This window comes from Lactuca serriola, chromosome 6, assembly GCF_051521515.1.
Source record: "Lactuca serriola cultivar US96UC23 chromosome 6, Lser_US96UC23_V15, whole genome shotgun sequence".
Taxonomy (NCBI): Eukaryota; Viridiplantae; Streptophyta; class Magnoliopsida; order Asterales; family Asteraceae; genus Lactuca; species Lactuca serriola.
This window is the reverse complement of record NC_136413.1, coordinates 165,973,086-165,990,834: the sequence shown is the minus strand read 5'-3', so window position 1 is coordinate 165,990,834 and position 17,749 is coordinate 165,973,086. Positions and strand designations below refer to the sequence as shown.

The following is a 17,749-nucleotide window of genomic DNA, read 5'->3' as shown; positions in this document are numbered from 1 at the left end:
AATATCCTAACAGCTAATCGACGATCCTTAAAGCTCTCCTAGCATTCTTGATTGCAAATTGGTTGATCAACTCTTTGTAGTCTATACTCTCTAAAATTTCGTTCTCGATAGATATCATCGTCAAACCGCTAAGTCTTTCTTGGCTCATTGTGGAGCGTAGGTAAGATTTCACAAATTTCAATTTGGAAAAACTCCTTTCTGCAGATGCGACCGTTACTGGAATAGTCAACAATATTCTATATGCAATGCTTGCATTTGGGAAATAATCAAGTTCTTTCAAAAACTTCAAAACATCTATAGGGTTGATAAATTCATTGGTTTCCAATGTCTCAAATAATTTCAACTCCGTATAAAGTTCCTCAGCATCAATATCCGATCTTTCTTCAAACTTGAGTGCTCTTTCAAGACGATGACAATATAACTTAAGATCTTTATCTTCAATTCCCCTCGAATTTTGTGTAAATAAAAAACCAAATATTTTATCATACTCTTTGAATTGTTCAAATCTTGTCTCAAGAGAAGAAATAGTTTGATCAACAATGTATAAGAAATAATTGACTCTGAAATTCTCTTCAGGTGTAAATGAAACTTCTTCGCTACTTGAACTCTCATCAAACCTTTTTTTCCTTTCAATCAAACGCTTTTGTGGAAATATTGGATCAATACCCATTTCAATAGCAATCTCCTTAGCTTCAACAACCGCTTTTGAAAAACCAGTTTCTCTATAATCCTTGAAGTACCCAATCAATTTGTTTATTTCTGTAATAGCATTATCAAGATGCATATCCTTTGATTGTAACTTCTTACTCACAATATTCACATGGTTTAGTACTTCATACCAAACAACAGTTGATACCAAAAATTCAAAGTCACCAAGTTCTTTTTCTGGTAGTGAAGTTGCTTCACTTGCAATTATAACATCATTATCTTTTTCTCCAACTTGAAGTAAAGATTCCCGTACATCCACAAGTTGAAGTTTAATCGCCTTTACACTCTCAGCCCGGCTTTCACAACAAGTTTGACACAATGACTTAAGACTCCAAGCTTTAACATTATCTTTCAAAATTTCCCACCTCTTAGTAGAATTTGCAAAGATAGTATAAATACGTTGGATGAATCCAAAAAAGTTCTTTCCTTTAATACACTTGTTAGCCATATCACATAATGTTAGATTAAGAGAATGGCAACCACAAGGAGTGTAAAACGCTCTAGGATTTATATCTAAAAATCTCTTTTGAATTCCTTGGTGTTTTCCTTTCATGTTTGCCCCATTATCATAGCCTTGACCACACATATCATCAATTTGAAGACCAAGAGACTTTAACTCCTCAAGTGTAATATCAAATAATCCTTTTCCGGAGGTATCATCAACATTCAAAAAACCTAAAAATGACTCCTCGATGGTAACAGAATTATATGATAACTTTAAATACCTCACTATTATAGTCATTTGTTCTTGGTGACTTGAATCGGGAGTACAATCAAGTATGATTGAGTAGTACTTTGCTTCCTTTATCTTCTTGATAAGTTCTTTTTTAATTTCTTCAGCTATCAAAGATATTAGTTCGTTTTGGATTAGGTGGCCAAGATAATGCACATGAAGCCCTTCACTTGTGATCCGTCGCACATTCTCTTTGATAACCGGGTCAAACTCTTCCAACATTTCAATGACACCCAAAAAATTTCCATTACCTGTTAAATACAATAAACAAATAAGAAGTGGAATCAGTCATCATAATTAACAAATAAAAAAAATTGGTGGAACTGGAACAAACAATACAATTTATAGTTACCTTTTTTATACAACTTTTCATTGGATCCACGAAATGCTAAATTATGTTTAGCAAGAAACTTCACTGCTGCAATAATTCTTAAAAGCACTTGTTTCCAGTAATCTCTTTCTTTCTTGAATTGCTCATGTTGAACTTTATCAATTGTTTCGTTCAAGTTCAATCTTTTACGCATGTCAAACCACTTATTCCTATTTGTAAGATGATCCAATGAAATTTCGTGTTCTTTAACCCTAGTGGTAACATGGTGCCAATCTGCATAACCTTCACCATCCAATTTACCTTTTGAAATCCCTTTTCTAAACACTTTACAACAGAAACAAAATACTCTGTCTAGCTCTTTCGAATATTCTAGCCATTCTCTATCACGCTTCTCCAAATTTGATAAAGTTCTTGTATACAAAGCTGCAGAAAATCGTCTACCAAGTTTATCGTAGGGACCATACATAATACTACTATCTCTTTTAGGACCTTTCTCAACCAAAATTTTAATCTCATCCGAATTAAGTTTTTCCCACCTTCTTGGATCATATATATATCAACAAGGTCTTTAATAGGCTCATGCTCTTCTGTCTCTTCTACTTCTACATGCTCTTGCTCTTCAATGTGCTCTTCAACATGCTCTTCAACATGTTCTTCAATGTGCTTTTCAACAGGTTGTCTGTGGATAAATTTATCTAGAGCACCGACATCAACCTTTCTCTTTTCTTCATCTAGTTTTCTCTTTTTACATTTTTGATAATCGGATGGTTGTTTAGACTTCATCACTACAAGTTCATAAGTTTCAACTTTCAACATTCAAGCAATTACAATAAACATAATTTGATAAACAATTTTACAATAAACATAAACTCATAATTTAAACTACTAAACTGGTTTCAATGAATCTTAGAAACTAATTCATTCATTCACTATTCTATTGACTATTAAACTGATTTTTATAGTAGATAAACTGATAATCAAATATTAAATTCATTCAATAATATTAAATTCATTCAATGATTCAATATTCTATTAAACTCATAATCTATGAAAGTGTGAATCATTCAAGTATGCAATTGACAACTATAAACTTGATAATCGTCAATTCTCATAAATCTTACCTGATTGGTTGATTAGCAAGAGATAAAATCAGATAATTGACCCTTGATAATCCTCAATTTCTCATAAAAGATCGTCTACCCTTGCTGAATGAGTGAATGGCGCTGAGCCGCTAAGTTGCTGTCTTTGCCGATTGCTTTTTTTTGAGCGAACGAATAATTGATGATCATGAAGTGCTGCAAATCGCGGCTTCTGTTCGTGACTACTCCCTTGCCTTGTTCTATTAATTAATTTAGATTAATGGGTTGCCCATTGCTTATACTACCAAAAAAAAATTGGGCCCCTTAAGATTTTGGGCCCTTTTCGAATGCCCATGTTGCACATGGTCAAAGTCGGCACTCTGCTATCGACCATGCGTAAATGGAATCGATGATATTAAAGATAATCTTCATATTCTAATAAAAGAATAGGTTTATTTTCCTATTAACAAGTGTCATAGTATTAGAACTACTTATTAATATTATATGTCACGTATCAGGCCACTTGTCAACCAATTAATTATTCATTTAAAATTTTAAAATTTAAATTTTCCACTCTAATTACATTAAATTAATAATTGATTCTCCATTTTAAATTTCAAAATTTTAATTTTCTTACTCTAATTATATTAAATTAATAACATTAGATTAAAAAATAAAATAAAATTAATACACATTATAAGGTGATATAACTTCACATATTCATTTAAATCAACAATTATAATTTTAAATAACTAAAAAAATATATCTTAAGTAATAATTTATTTAAAATAATTGATTAATAATTTTGATTTTTTTAATATAAAAATTAAATTAATTTTATAATCACGGTTCTCATGGGTTATAAACTAGTTATATTACAATGAATGCTATGGAAGCATACAATCACCAATGTATAATGACCCAATATTGTCAAACATTTATTTAACCACTAGGTTATAACCCGTGAGAACCACACAGTTATAAAATAAATTAAATATTTATAAAAAAAAAACTTATAATTACTAATCAATTATTGTAAATAAATTATTAATTAAGATATATATTTTGGTATTTATATAAAATTATAATCGTTGTTTTAAATGAAAATGTGAAATATATTTTGAAGATATATATATATATATATATATATATATATATATATATATATATATATATATATATATATATATCAGACAATATTTATTTGTGAAGTAATGAAGAAAAATAACAATAAATTCGTGAATATTCACTGCAGATGAGGTGAATATATATATATATATATATATATATATATATATATATATATATATATATATATATATATAGTATATTGTAAAGTTGTTTACATTGATTTATTTGAAAATTTGAAAATTACATTATAAAAATGAATAGATGTTATGCAGGGGTTTAGTATATTTGAAGGGATTGCATAAAGGTGACGTGATTGTTTAAAATTATATTTATTGGGTAAGAGTTATTGTAATAAATTAGGCAACATATATTATAAATTAATTATTTGCTGACGTGTTTCATCTGTGTAAAAGGGAAAAGTGAATTAGTGAAAATGTAATTAATGAGAAAAAACCAAAGATCGACAAGTGGTAAATAATTAATTTCAAGATCTAATTGATTGATACGTGGCAAATTTTCTACTCTTTTATTAAGTAGGAGATTAAAAATTAAGGTCACGGTTCTCGCGAGTCTATTTTACCTACTCAATTGGCTAGGAGAATGATTGGGTAGGTTTCTTTCAATGGAAAGCGTTATAAACATGTCTACTAAATAATTCTCCTTAGCAAAGAAGTGAAAAGAAAAGAAAATAAAATAAGGAGAGAAAAAGAAGAGAAATGAAAGGAAAGTAAAATTTTCTTTTGTGTTCCCGAGTTGGAGAGAAGTGAAAGAAAAATTAAACATTTTATTCTTTCTTTCCAAATTCTTCCAAATCTGAAGGAAAGTTAGGAGGCAAAACAATCATTATATTTCTCTCCACTTCCTTCCTTTAATGAAACTCGGGAACACTCATATTTTTTATTTTCTTCTCACTTTCGTCTATTTCCTTTCTTTTCTCTAGTTAACTTGAACTCGGGAACATTAAGGATAGAAATGGAATGAAATGGGAGGAAATGTGTCTTTTTTTTTTTAAAGGAGGGAAAGTAATCCTTCTATTTCCCTCCACTTCTTTCCTTTAATGAAACTCGGGAACACTCATATTTTTTACTTTCTTCTCACTTTCGTCGATTTCCTTTCTTTTCTTTCGTCAAGTTGAACTCAGGAACAGGGTGTTAAGGACGGAAATGGAATGAAATGGAAGGAAATGTGTTTTATTGAGTTTATTATAAGGAGGGGAAGGAAAGGAAATGAGTCTTCTTGAGTTTTTTTAAGAAGGGGAAGGAAAGGAAAGGAACATAAATGTGTTCTTGAGTTTCATTTAAGGAGGAAGAGAAAATGAAGTTGAAGGACTAAGAGGGAAAGAAAAGATTTATTTTTTATCAAATCTTTCCACCCACTTTTGGGATGAATGAGAGGCAAAAGAAAAGAAGGGAAATGAAGGAAAAGAAACTTTTATTTCTTTTCCCTCCCATTTTCTCTAGCTCTCATTTTTTTCCTTAAAAAAACTCAATAACAAGCAGTTTAAGTCAAATCTATGTTAGATAAAGTAAATCCTAAATGTAATCGTTAAAAATATGGTGTGAAGTGTTAAAGCATGGAACACTTTAGGTCCTTTGTAGAAAACACATGCTTTGATTTTGTTTTAGTGTGAAATGGGACATTTGGGAATTGTTGGTCATATTTGCAAATGCCCAAAACTTTTGTTACTTTCATGTATTATACTGGATGTTAAAAAAAATTACCCGAATCCAAATCCGAACTAAATATCCTAAAATTTGGATATTCGGATATCCAATTTTTCGGATATGAATTCAGGTAGGATTTTCGAATTTTCATATATTAGGATTATCAAATATCTGAAATTACAATAATAATAATTATATGTATGTTATATATCATTTATTTGACCTTTTATTCTAGTTATGATTTGGATATATGGTACCTAGAGCATTTTATTGTGAATGTCTATGTCATTACATATTTTTTTTTGGAATGAAAAATATATTATAAAAACTAACCAAAAGCTAGAACCAACCCATTACAACAGTATAGAAGCAAGAACAGGGTTATGAAGCCATGTAGTCTAAGGAATCTTGGCTTTACTACACCTACTAGAAATCTATAAATACGCCCAATCTTTGACATCATCAAGAAGAAGAGATTTACTAGATAAAATTGTTCCAAAAAGAGTGGAATATCGAAAATTCCAAAGACACCAAAAAGATGTGAAAACCACAACATCAAAAGCCTTTCTTTAACCTCCCCTCAACGAAACTGTGTTTGCACAAGAAAGTAAGGAGTGAACGGAAATGTTATTTGGAAGAGGCACATCCTACCAAATAGCAATACGACTCCAAAGGTCGAGCATCTCGATGCAACCCACAAAAATATTATTAATGGTCTTTACGAAAATGTGACAATTACGACACATAATCGACTCTACTTCAATACCTCTATACGAAAGTCGCTCTCTGGTGGGTAAACTCTACAAATCCAACCTCCAAATGAAAATATTGAGTTTAATGGGAGCCCAATTATTTCTTCTAGTGTCCATGCCTCCCACTAAGAACAACAGACCATTATCAAGAAAAGACCAAGCTGAAGAAATAGTAAAGGTATCATAACATCATAGAGCCACCCCAATCTATCTGGCCTAGTCTCCAGCTAAAGATCTTGCATCAACTCCATGAAATTATCCCACTGAGTATGCTCCATACCGACCCTTAGGCATGTGTCTATAATTCTCCATTATAACACCCAATTTCCAGAACGGATCAGTTTAGAGCACCAAGAAGTTAAAGGTTAGGTAAAATCGGCTGTCACGACATAACCATAGGGAGGTCACGCTGTGACAAGTGAATAAATGAAAAATGGATCCAGTTGAGCTCACGACGTGACACATAGGGTGTCACAACGTGGGAGTAGTTGTAGCCAAAGCCCACGGAATTTTAGGGTTCTCTCCATATTTAAGGAACTTATCTCATCACCTAGGGTATCTTCTTCAGCCTCCACTCCATTCAAACGAAACCCTAGCCCCCTCCATGAGTTATTGAGTTTTTTAGGGTGTTTTGGTGAGTTGAATAAGAATGGATCATCTTTGGGGGATAGATCCAGCTTGCAAGCTTCATTGGTATCTTCTAGTAACCTCTCTAGACCCTTGTGAGTATTCAAGCTTCATGCTTTATGGAACCTTGTTGCTAGATCTAGAGTTTTATGCATTATGGTTCATGATTAGATGTGTTAAAGTGTTGGGACTCCATAAAGTTCATAAGTTTAAGGGTCCTTAGAGTCCCTTGGTGACTATATGTGGTAAATCTGAAGTTTAGGTGATGTTTGAGCTCATGCTTGAGGTTTTGACCTCATTTTATTCATAAATGACCTGATTTGAGCTAAATCTTACATTGGACATGCAAGAACTTAAAGCATCGATTTTATGGTTTTTGGGATGTTAGGAAGTCTTCCGGAGGATATGGATTAGTGGCTTAGAGGATTAAGGGGTTTAATTCATCAAGATGACATTCAGACAATTCTCACGATGCGAGACTATGCCTGTCACATCGTGAGGATCGAAGGACCGTGACTAATTTGTCTTTTAGTGGGTCACGATGTGACCAATAGATTGTCACGTCGTGAGCGACAATTGACTTGTTGACCATTGACTTTTTGACAAGTTTGAATTTGAGTCAAACTTGAAGGATTTGGGCTGTTGATTAAGATTCTTCCATATTTTGGTGCTAGATGGATTAAAGGAGAAAGCAGTACAGAAAGGGAATAACATCACAGTGTTTCTAGATTCTTCGATTCAAATGAGTTTTCCTCAATGTACCCGTAGGTTGAAGGCACCAATGTCGGCCTACTACATTTGGTTATGTATCCATGTGTATAGGATGTTGTTGCGTTGTAGTGAGCAGTTAGATATATTTATATCCTTATATGTTTGGATACATTAGTAGCGATATGCTGGTTAGAGTACCAGTAAGCTGGTTATCGTCTAGTGGAATGCCTTGGGATTGTATGTAGCTGTATAGGATTGTAACATCTGGTTTTGAGGTATGTTTTATTTTAATTTAAGATTTGATTTTGGGAAATCGCCACAGCGTGGGAAGGATGGCCACGACATGTCGAGGCATTTTCCAGTCGCGGGTCTTTTTGACTCGCCACAACGTGGTAAGGAAGGCCACGACGTGACCGTCGCTGATGTCTTAAATGCTAATTTTTCGGCTTTTACACATATATTAAAGAATGATGAGCCTATGGTTTTGCTCACCCTCAGCTTACACCACCTTCTTAAACTCAAAAGAAACCCTAACTCCTTTTCCTCCATTGTTGAAGCTTTCTTGAGTGATTTTGAGAGGTCGTGAAGGAAGAAGCAAGAATGAGTAATCCAAGGATTTACAAGAGAGTCCTTATCTCCCTTCCTTGCTCAATTATAGACCTTTGTAAGTGTTCAACGTTCCATCTTTTTTATTATAGAGTGCTAGATCTTGTATTTTGTCCCATTTTTTCTTGATCTTGTTAGATGGGATTGTGAGATTTCATAAAGGTTGCAACTTTATAAATCTCTGGATCATTTGGAGTAGTTCATGATTTTGATCTGAAGTTTGGTGGTTTGTTTAAGCCATGCATAAGATTTTGGTCATAAACCACCATTTTGAACTAAGTTGAGCCCAAGACATGCATTGCACACGCATGTCTAAAAAGCACCAATCTTGAGGATGGTTTTTGCGTCATAAACTCTTTTGGAGAAAATGGGCTTGAGACTTAAAGGATTACGTGTTTCTTGATTAAGTCCATGCCATATTTATGCTTGATAGACTTAAGACTTTAAATGTATATCTCTTGGTGGGGTCTCAAGGGATAAAGTTGGAAACTTTATCCATTTAGATCGTAATAATGATCAGATTTGGACTTTGGAACCTCTGGGATTGGAGGATTCGACTTAACCCATTAAGACACTTTGAACCTAATGCCCACAGTGTGGCCTAGGTTTCCATGATGTGGTGACTGGAGAAAACATTTATATTTTGTCATTTGAAGGCCACGATGTGGCCAAGGATAGCCATGACGTGGAGGGTCAACCTTGACCGATGACTTTGACTTTTGAATTGAGTTGACTTTTGGAAAACCCTAGTTTTGGAAAGGAAGCTAAGGTTGTACTTTGTATGGTTGTATAGGTGGTTTGTAGCATCTATATGCGTGGAAGTAAGGGAAATAGTAGTTAATCATCATTTGTTAGGTGAGCCTCTTCACACTATACTCGCAGGTCGAAGGCAGTAATGATGACCCACTAGATTATGCTTGTAGGATGATAGTGTCTTTGTGACACTTGTTGATATGATTCTATGCTTAGCTGTAGGGGTGAAATAGACCCAATACTGGTTGAAAGATACAGAAGAGGGTGAAATAGACCCAATACTGGTTAAAAGATATCGAAAGAGGTGAATTAGACCCAATACCGGTTGAAAGATACTTGAAACAAACCAAAAATCAAGACCAAAATTTAATTTTTAAAAAATTAATAAAAACCATAATTATCAATCATAAACATAAGTCGTTATATCAATTCAGAGTATCATCTCAAAACATGTTCTTTTTGTCAGAGTAAACATCCCAGGCTAAAACTTCTTGGTGTATGTCATGTAGTCATCCCGAGCTCTTCCCTCCCCTACCGGAAGTACCTGAAACCAAAACTAAAAACTGTAAGCATGAAGGTTAGTGAGTTCCCCAATATACCACATACCATACACATAATCACATACCGCAAACATTGGGCCTAGCCCGCTACATCGGGCCTCGCCCGGCATCGGACGAATCTAGCATCGGGCCACGCCTGGCATCGAGCCCTGCTCGGTATACAGATCTATTTCTACCAGGCCTCGCCTGTCTTCGGGCCCCACCCACTAAACACATACAACAATAACATATAAGCATGTTAATACAATCGCTACTACTATAACTGCTAGTCTCAAGGCACCGCCTATCTTGGGCCCCACCCCTACTCTGCTACTAATGAGATATGGAACTCCGTCCACACTCAGCTAGTGATGAGATACGGGCCCCCGCCCACACTCATCCGCCTACCAGGCATATACAGTTATCATAAAGACAACAAGTATAACTACACATACACTACTGCCTCGGGTACCACCCCGACATCGGACCGAAATCCGGGACATATAAACTGCATCGGGCTAATATCGGCATCGAATCTAAATCCGGTATACACTAACATACATAAACGGGCCAACATTGGTGCCTTAGACCCATTTCTACTGGAGAAAACTCACCTCGCAAAGCTGACTGTAGAATCCTGCGAATAACCCCTCGCTACTAACTAGCAGACCCCCAAACTGCTGATCTTTCGACTCCCCGAGCTATCAACATCAAACCAAAATGCACTCAGAAGTCAAACTAGGTCAACCTTGGCCAAATTCAAAGTTAACAGTCAACGGTCAAAGTAAACGCTCCGATTTGACTCAACTTACCGAGTTGTTCCATCAACTCGTCGAGTGCTAAAACTCCGAACACTGAAATCGTGAACCAAATCGTCGAGTCAGCCCCTGACTCGCTAAGTTCCTTGGCTACTCCTGATCGCGATGTATCGAATCTACTCGTTGAGTCGGTCCTCAGACTCGTCGAGTTCTCGCATGAATAGAAATGGGACAACTCTCCTTGACTCATCGAGTCCCTCCCTGGACTCGCCGAGTCCCTCAGTCTGTTCGGGCAATCTTAATGGATTAAGCCCTAACACTCCAGATCTATGTCCCAAACTTTGCCTACATGCTGGAAATGACCTCTTAAGGTTAAAGTTTCCAACTTTACCCATCCCAAGTACTTCTTAATGGGTTTAGCTCAAAACCCTAACTCCTTTAAACATAAATCTTTGTCCATAGGCCATAGTTTTCCAAACTAAAGCATATCCACATAGATCCTGGCCTTGAACACCATAACAATACATAAAGTATCAGCCTTTCATTCCATGCATGGCCCTTTTGGCTCAAAAGGCCATAAGAACTCCTTAAAGCTTGCATGGGGGTTTCCATTGGCATAAAGTTGGCACCTTTATTCCTTAACCATCCTTAATGCTTCTAGATCTAAAAGGATCTTTGCTTGGGATGTCTAAATCCCAAGAGCTATTAATCTTGGGCTAAAACCTTCATAAAGCGGAAAGGAAGAGATCAACTGAACTAATGATCAATTTAGAGACTTGATTACCAGAAAATGATGAGGTTGAGAATCTACTTCTGTATCTACAAGCCTTTCCATGAGCCTTCACATTTCTTCTTCTTCTTCTAGTCTTCAAGAACACACTAAACCCTCAAAAACAAGCTCACAAGCTCAAGGATGCACCAGGGTTTCGAGATCTAGGGTTTTGGATCTTGGGGTTGAGAAATGAGACCACGAGAAGGTGAATTGTAGCACCTGGTTCCTGGTACGTAAATCTTATTTGAGTATTTCCCTTCTTTTAGCCTTGGACTCGGCGAGTCATAGGTCCGACTCGCCGAGTGGATGCGGGACCCGGGACAAGTTTAAGTTGGAGACTCGGCGAGTCACAGCTGTTGGATGAAACCCTAAGTTTCAGGGGTTTGCACCCTATTTAAACGACTTAACTGCCCCAAGCCAGCCCCCATTCACCCTCAGAGCCCTGTATCTCTCTCTAGCCTTGCTTTCTTGTGAGTTTGAAGTGTTTTGTGGTGTTATTGAAGTTTCTTTGAAGGAAAAGAACAGGGAATCAAGAAGAGGAGAAGGAGGCCAAGCATCTCTGTGTCATTCCAACGTTTCCCCTAAGGTATAGCTCGTTTCCCCTCTGTTTTTAAGCTTATAGCTCCATAAAAGTCCTTTTTGAGCCATTTCCAAGATTGTGTATGCTTGAGGGTTTGTAATAAGTCGATTGGCCTCTAGACCTAGGCAAGATTGAGCTCCAGGAGCTCAGATCTGTTAGCTTTATGGCCCCATGTTGCTTGTTCACCCTAGATCTACCCTTTTGAGGCATTTTGAGCCCTAAAATCCATATTGGTGAATATCCACACGAAAAGTTGGAAACTTTACGTGTGATTCGTGTCCTAGAAGTCCAGATCTGTGAATGGCATGGACTGGAATCGAGCAAATCTATGTATTTAGTGGGTGCATGGAAACGACTCGGCGAGTCATTCATGTGACTCGGCGAGTCTGTTCGCGAGTCTCCGAGTTTGTCCCCTTTTCATAGTGTCGAGTGAGCAGTGAGTCACGGGGTGTGACTCAGTGAATCGGAAGCTGAAATCATCTTTGGAGGAACTCGGCGAGTCAATGCCCTGACTCGGCGGGTTCAAGGCAATCTCCTTAGATCAAGAACAGACTCGGCGAGTTGTTCATACAACTCGGCGAGTCGCAGCATAAGTGTTCTTCGGATGAAGATGGACTCGACGAGTTGTTCATACAACTCGGCGAGTCTTAGCATAAGTGTTCATCGGATGAAGATGAACTCGACGAGTTGTTCATACAACTCGGCGAGTAGGATGAAGGACTTGAATATCAGTTTAGAAGGAGAACTCGTCGAGTCGTCGCCTAACTCGACGAGTAGAAACGGGACCCAGGACTATCGTTTGGATGGTGACTCGGCGAGTTGGAAAGCCAAATCGGCGAGTCGGGTCAACTGAAAGTTGACTCTGACTTTGACTTAGGGCATGGTCAGGGGTAAAATGGTCATCTTACCCAAAGGTCAGTGAGCAGTGTTTGATTGAGTATGTTGTGGGAATTGCAGCCGGAGGATTTCCGAAGCAGCATCAGCAGCAGTAGGCAGTCAGTTCCCGATCAGATCAGCAGTTACTTCGAGGTGAGTTACCTTCCAGTAGCGGTGGGTCTACGGCCACAATGCCGGTCCACCAGTAGGAGTTATATGTAGATGTTTGTCTCTGTGATATTCATCTAGGGATTACTACTACCTGTGTTATGTTATGTGCTAGTATGATATGATGCTATGTGCTAGTGACAGTAGGGGGAGATAGTCCCCGAGGTACCCGGTCGGTAGGGCCGAAGGGGTAGTTATACCCAGTCATGATAGCTAGATTCTGATCTTACGATACTTGTTATGTGGTAGTAGTAGAGGGAAGGAATAGTTTCCCAGTATCCGGTCGAGAGGACCGAAGGGGAAGCCAGCACCCATATATGCTAGGCAGTATCCGGTCGAGAGGACCGAAGGGGAAGCCAGCACCCAGATATGCTTGGCAGTATCCGGTCGAGAGGATCGAAGGGGAAGCCAACACCCAGATATGCTAGGAAATGTCCGGTCGAGAGGGCTGAAGGGGTAGGTCGGGCACCCAGATATGCCTGACAATATATGTATGTTATGAGATTATATGGTATGTGGTACGGTGGGGGAACTCACTAAGCTTTGTGCTTACGGTTTTCAGTTTTGGTTTCAGGTACCTCCTCAGCTAGGGGAAAGGAGTCGGCGCGGTAGCAGCATGTCACACACACACTCTCTGGTTTCCGCATTTACGAGCTTCACTGAGATTTATACTCTGATATTTTGATTGGTTGTATGATTTGGCTTTTAGAAATGGTTCACGTTGTGTTATGGTTGATCAAACAATGTTTTTAGTTATTAATATTTTCTAAAGTAATGTTTTAAAACAAAATTTTTGGTCGTGAAAATTGGGTCGTTACAAGTTGGTATCAGAGCCCTGATTTGAGGGATTCGGACACACCTTCGGGAGTGTCTGAACTCAAATCGAGGGATTAAAAGATTTTCTAAAAGAAAATGTTTTCTAAAATTGAGAAAAGAGTCTTGAGAAAGAACGAAGTGTGTGATGTGTGCGACCGGCCGAGCTCAAGTAAGTATTCCCCAAAGTAACCATACAAGTTTATGTTATGTTTATCAGCTTTTGTAGAACAGCATGCTAGAATAGGACTAAGGATCTAGGAGTGATGCCTTATGTGCCTGCTTTATGTGTTTCAGTTGTATGAGAATTGCATGCTAGTTATTGAGTAGACAGTAAGTAGGATAGCTTGATTAGGTTATGCCTGATAGTATGAGCTTAGCACTTAATGCTAGCTCAGTTCCTGAAAGCAGATAGAGTTGATTGAGACTGTTACCCTTATCTGAATGCTGCTTGCTTCGTGCTACGTGGGACTCTGAATAATGGGAGTTAGCCATTGGGCAAATGCGTCACGTCACATGTGATCAGGGTTGAATAATCTTAGAGTGTCGGATTTGATCCTACTGCGCAGCTCTTGTTTGAGTCCAACCGTTGTAGGGACGAGTCGGGTACTCGAAGGATTATCTGAGCCTCGTCACATGTGATGGTATTCGGGTAATGGCTGATTGGCATTACAAGGAGGCCTGCAGCAGCTGAGGACTGGTTAGAGTGGAATCAGAGATTTCCCTAGGGCAAGCCTAGGATGAGTATAGCAGTAATCAGCAGTAGTGAAAGGGATCTGGTGGAGTCGAGGCATTCCTTGAAGAAGGTACGGATAGATGTGGAAGGTAGTATGGGCCCGTACTACTGAAAGCATAGGATCCGTACCCGAACCAAGGAAGGCCAAGATAAGACCAGGGAACTTGTAAGTAGTCGTGATCCCTCAGGAAGTATCAGTATCACTAATGATTGTTGTGATGTATTGCAGAATGGTGGTACTTCGATCAAGGCCGGTAGATGGCGGTTCAGGAGAGGGGTCAGGTTCGGGATCAGGTTCCGAGCCGGTTGATGAGGGACTACGCGAGTTCATCGCGTCAGAGATCACCAGAGGCATCCTTGAGTCGACCCCCATTCTCTTTGGGTCGATCAAGGAAGGGATCATGGAGTTGATGGAGGATTGCCTTCGGGCATTCAGGAGCGATATGGCATCTAGCCAGTCAGGATCTCGCACACTGTCCTTCAAGGACTTCAGGGGCAGTGGTGCGCCGGATTTCCATGGGGTGAAAGACCCCATTGCTGCCAGGCGATGGATTGCAGACATCGAGTCTACCCAGTTGACTAGCTTCTGCCCCGAGGGGTCGAAGGTGAGGTATGCAGCAGGGTGTTTACGGGACCGAGCCCGGGATTGGTGGGAGTCAGTGGGTAACTCGTTGGGAGCCTCAGCTATCGAGGCTATGACCTGGTCGGACTTTGTGACCAGGTTCAGGGCAGAGTTTGCGCCGGCTGTCGAGCTTCAGCAGCTGGCCAGGGAGTTTCTAGACATGAGGCAGACGACGGAGACTGTGGCGAAGATCACCGCCAAGTTCCGGGAGAGGGCTTTATTGGTGCCCCAGTATGCTGGTGACGAGGACATGAGGAGGACTCGTTATCATGATATGCTATGAGCTGACATCCAGGAGCATGTTAGCTTTTCGGCTTGCCCTACCTTGGATTCTATGATTGCCAGGGCAAGGGAGAGGGAGATAGATTTGGAGCACATCCGGAAATGGAAGGCAGAAGAGGGTCAGTCAGGAGGGGCTTCGGGGAAGAATCCCAAGGGATTTGATGCGGGGCCGAAAGGCCAACAGGGACGGGGAGGCTGCAGGAAATGCTGCAAGATGCACGAGGGAGCGTGCCGGTTGGGATCATCAGGCTGCTACAAGTGCGGCAAGTCTGGGCACTTTAGCAGGGATTGCACTGCTCCGGCAGCAGTTATTCATACATCGGAGTTGCTGTGTTTCCACTGCAACCAGAGGGGCCACAAGAAGGCCAATTGCCACCAGTTGACAGTTTCAGCGTCGGTGAAGGCGCCAGCTCCAACGACCCTGCGGATCACGGATGGCCGGCAGGGCAAGGCAGAGGCTCCAGTAGTGAAGAGCCGAGCATTTCAGCTGACTACCGAGGAGGCATGCGCCGCACCCGATGTGGTGACGGGTATGATTCTTTCCCTCTATTTTATTTTTTATGATGTATTGATATTGATGTGTGCTCTGTATGTATATGTATGCATTAGGATCGTTCCATGTGAACGGCATCCCAGTTCAGGTGTTATTCGATTTGGGTGCATCCCGATCATTTGTTTCCCTTGCGCTTAGCAAGAAGTTTCATGAGATTTCGGGCGAGTTAGATTGCCCTTTAGAGGTAGAGATTGCTGATGATCGATCGGTGCGAGCATCGATGGTGTTTCGAGATTGCGTGTTGCGTTTGTTTGAGGAGCGCTACTTGGTAGACTTGATTCCCATTCCGTTGCGTGGGAACAAGGTGATTATAGGCATGGATTGGCTGAGTCCCAATGGGGCGGTGATAGATTGCGCACAGCAGCTAGTGTGGGTCAGGACCCCAAGCGGGGGAGAGTTAGTGATTCATGGCGAGAGGCTGCAATGTGGACCCGTAGTATGTTTGGCGGTGAGGGCAAGACGCTACCTTCAGCAGGGATGCGCAGGATATGTCGCGTACGTGATTGATACCCGGGAGGCGGGCAAGGCGACAGTGAGTGAGGTTCCGGTGGTACGAGATTTCGCAGATGTTTTTCCAGAGGAGCTTCCTGGGATACCTCCGGAGCGACAGGTTGAGTTTAGGATTGACCTTGTTCCTGGTGCGGCTCCGTTAGCCAAGGCACCGTATCGGTTGGCTCCTCCTGAGATGCAGGAGTTGTCTACGCAGCTGCAGGAGCTGCTAGACAAGGGATTTATTCGTCCGAGCAGTTCGCCCTGGGGAGCCCCGATTCTGTTTGTGAAGAAGAAGGACAGGTCGCATCGGATGTGTATAGATTACCGGGAGCTGAACAAGGTAACGGTGAAGAACCGTTACCCACTCCCTAGGATTGATGACCTCTTTGACCAGCTTCAAGGAGCATCTTGGTTCTCCAAGATTGATTTGCGTTCAGGTTATCATTAGATGAGGGTCAGGGAGGAGGATACGCAGAAGACCGCGTTTCGGACGCGCTATGGCCATTATGAGTTTGTGGTGATGCCGTTTGGGCTCACCAATGCTCCTGCCGCGTTCATGGACCTCATGAACCGTGTATGCAGACCGATGCTGGATCGGTCTGTGATAGTCTTTATTGATGACATCTTGGTTTATTCCAAGACTCGGGAGGAACATGAGGAGCATCTGAGAGAGGCGTTGGAGACCCTGAGGAGGGAGAGCTTGTATGCCAAGTTCTCCAAGTGTGAGTTTTGGTTGCGCGAGGTGCAATTTCTTGGACACCTCGTCAACCAGAACGGGATTCTGGTCGATCCGGCCAAGGTCGAGGCCGTGATGAGATGGGAGGTTCCGAAGTCTCCATCTGAGATTCGGAGTTTCCTGGGATTGGCAGGTTACTATCGGAGATTTATCCAGGATTTCTCCATGATAGTCGTGCCCCTGACGCGGCTGACGAAGAAAGCCGTGGTCTTTCGGTGGGGACCCGAGCAGTAGGCTGCATTTGAGACGCTGAGACAGAGGCTGTGCGAGGCGCCGATCTTAGCCCTGCCAGAGGGCGTAGGGGATTTTGTGGTTTACTGCGACGCGTCCATTTCTGGGTTGGGCGCGGTACTGATGCAGATGGGGCATGTCATTGCCTACGCTTCGAGGCAGCTCAAGCCTCACGAGGCGAACTACCCGACGCACGATTTGGAGTTGGGGGCGGTGGTTTTTGCCCTCAAGATTTGGCGGCATTACCTCTACGGGGTTCGATGTACCATCTACACGGACCACAAGAGTTTGAGGTACCTCATGGATCAGCCGAATCTGAACATGAGGCAGCGTCGATGGTTGGACGTGGTGAAGGATTATGATTGTGAGATCCTTTACCACCCGGGGAAGGCCAATGTGGTGGCCGATGCGCTTAGCCGCAAGGCGGCGCCGATCAGGGACGTTTGCATGAGGATGACCGTGGTAACTCCCCTGTTGGAGCAGATTCGGGAGGCCC

At 40.5% G+C, this 17,749-nt stretch overlaps 1 protein-coding gene across 1 annotated transcript; it reads right to left on the bottom strand.

Annotated features, from left to right (window-relative positions):
* Positions 1 to 13: 13 nt before the first annotated feature.
* LOC145060380 (uncharacterized) lies at positions 14 to 2,588 on the bottom strand. Its single transcript, XM_079008061.1, has 4 exons — positions 2,379 to 2,588; positions 2,160 to 2,322; positions 1,794 to 2,054; positions 14 to 1,692 (listed from the first exon to the last, which is right to left on the bottom strand). The coding sequence occupies exons 1-4, from the start codon at positions 2,586 to 2,588 to the stop codon at positions 14 to 16; spliced, it is 2,313 nt and encodes a 770-aa protein (XP_078864187.1).
* Between the last annotated feature and the right edge of the window lie 15,161 nt (positions 2,589 to 17,749).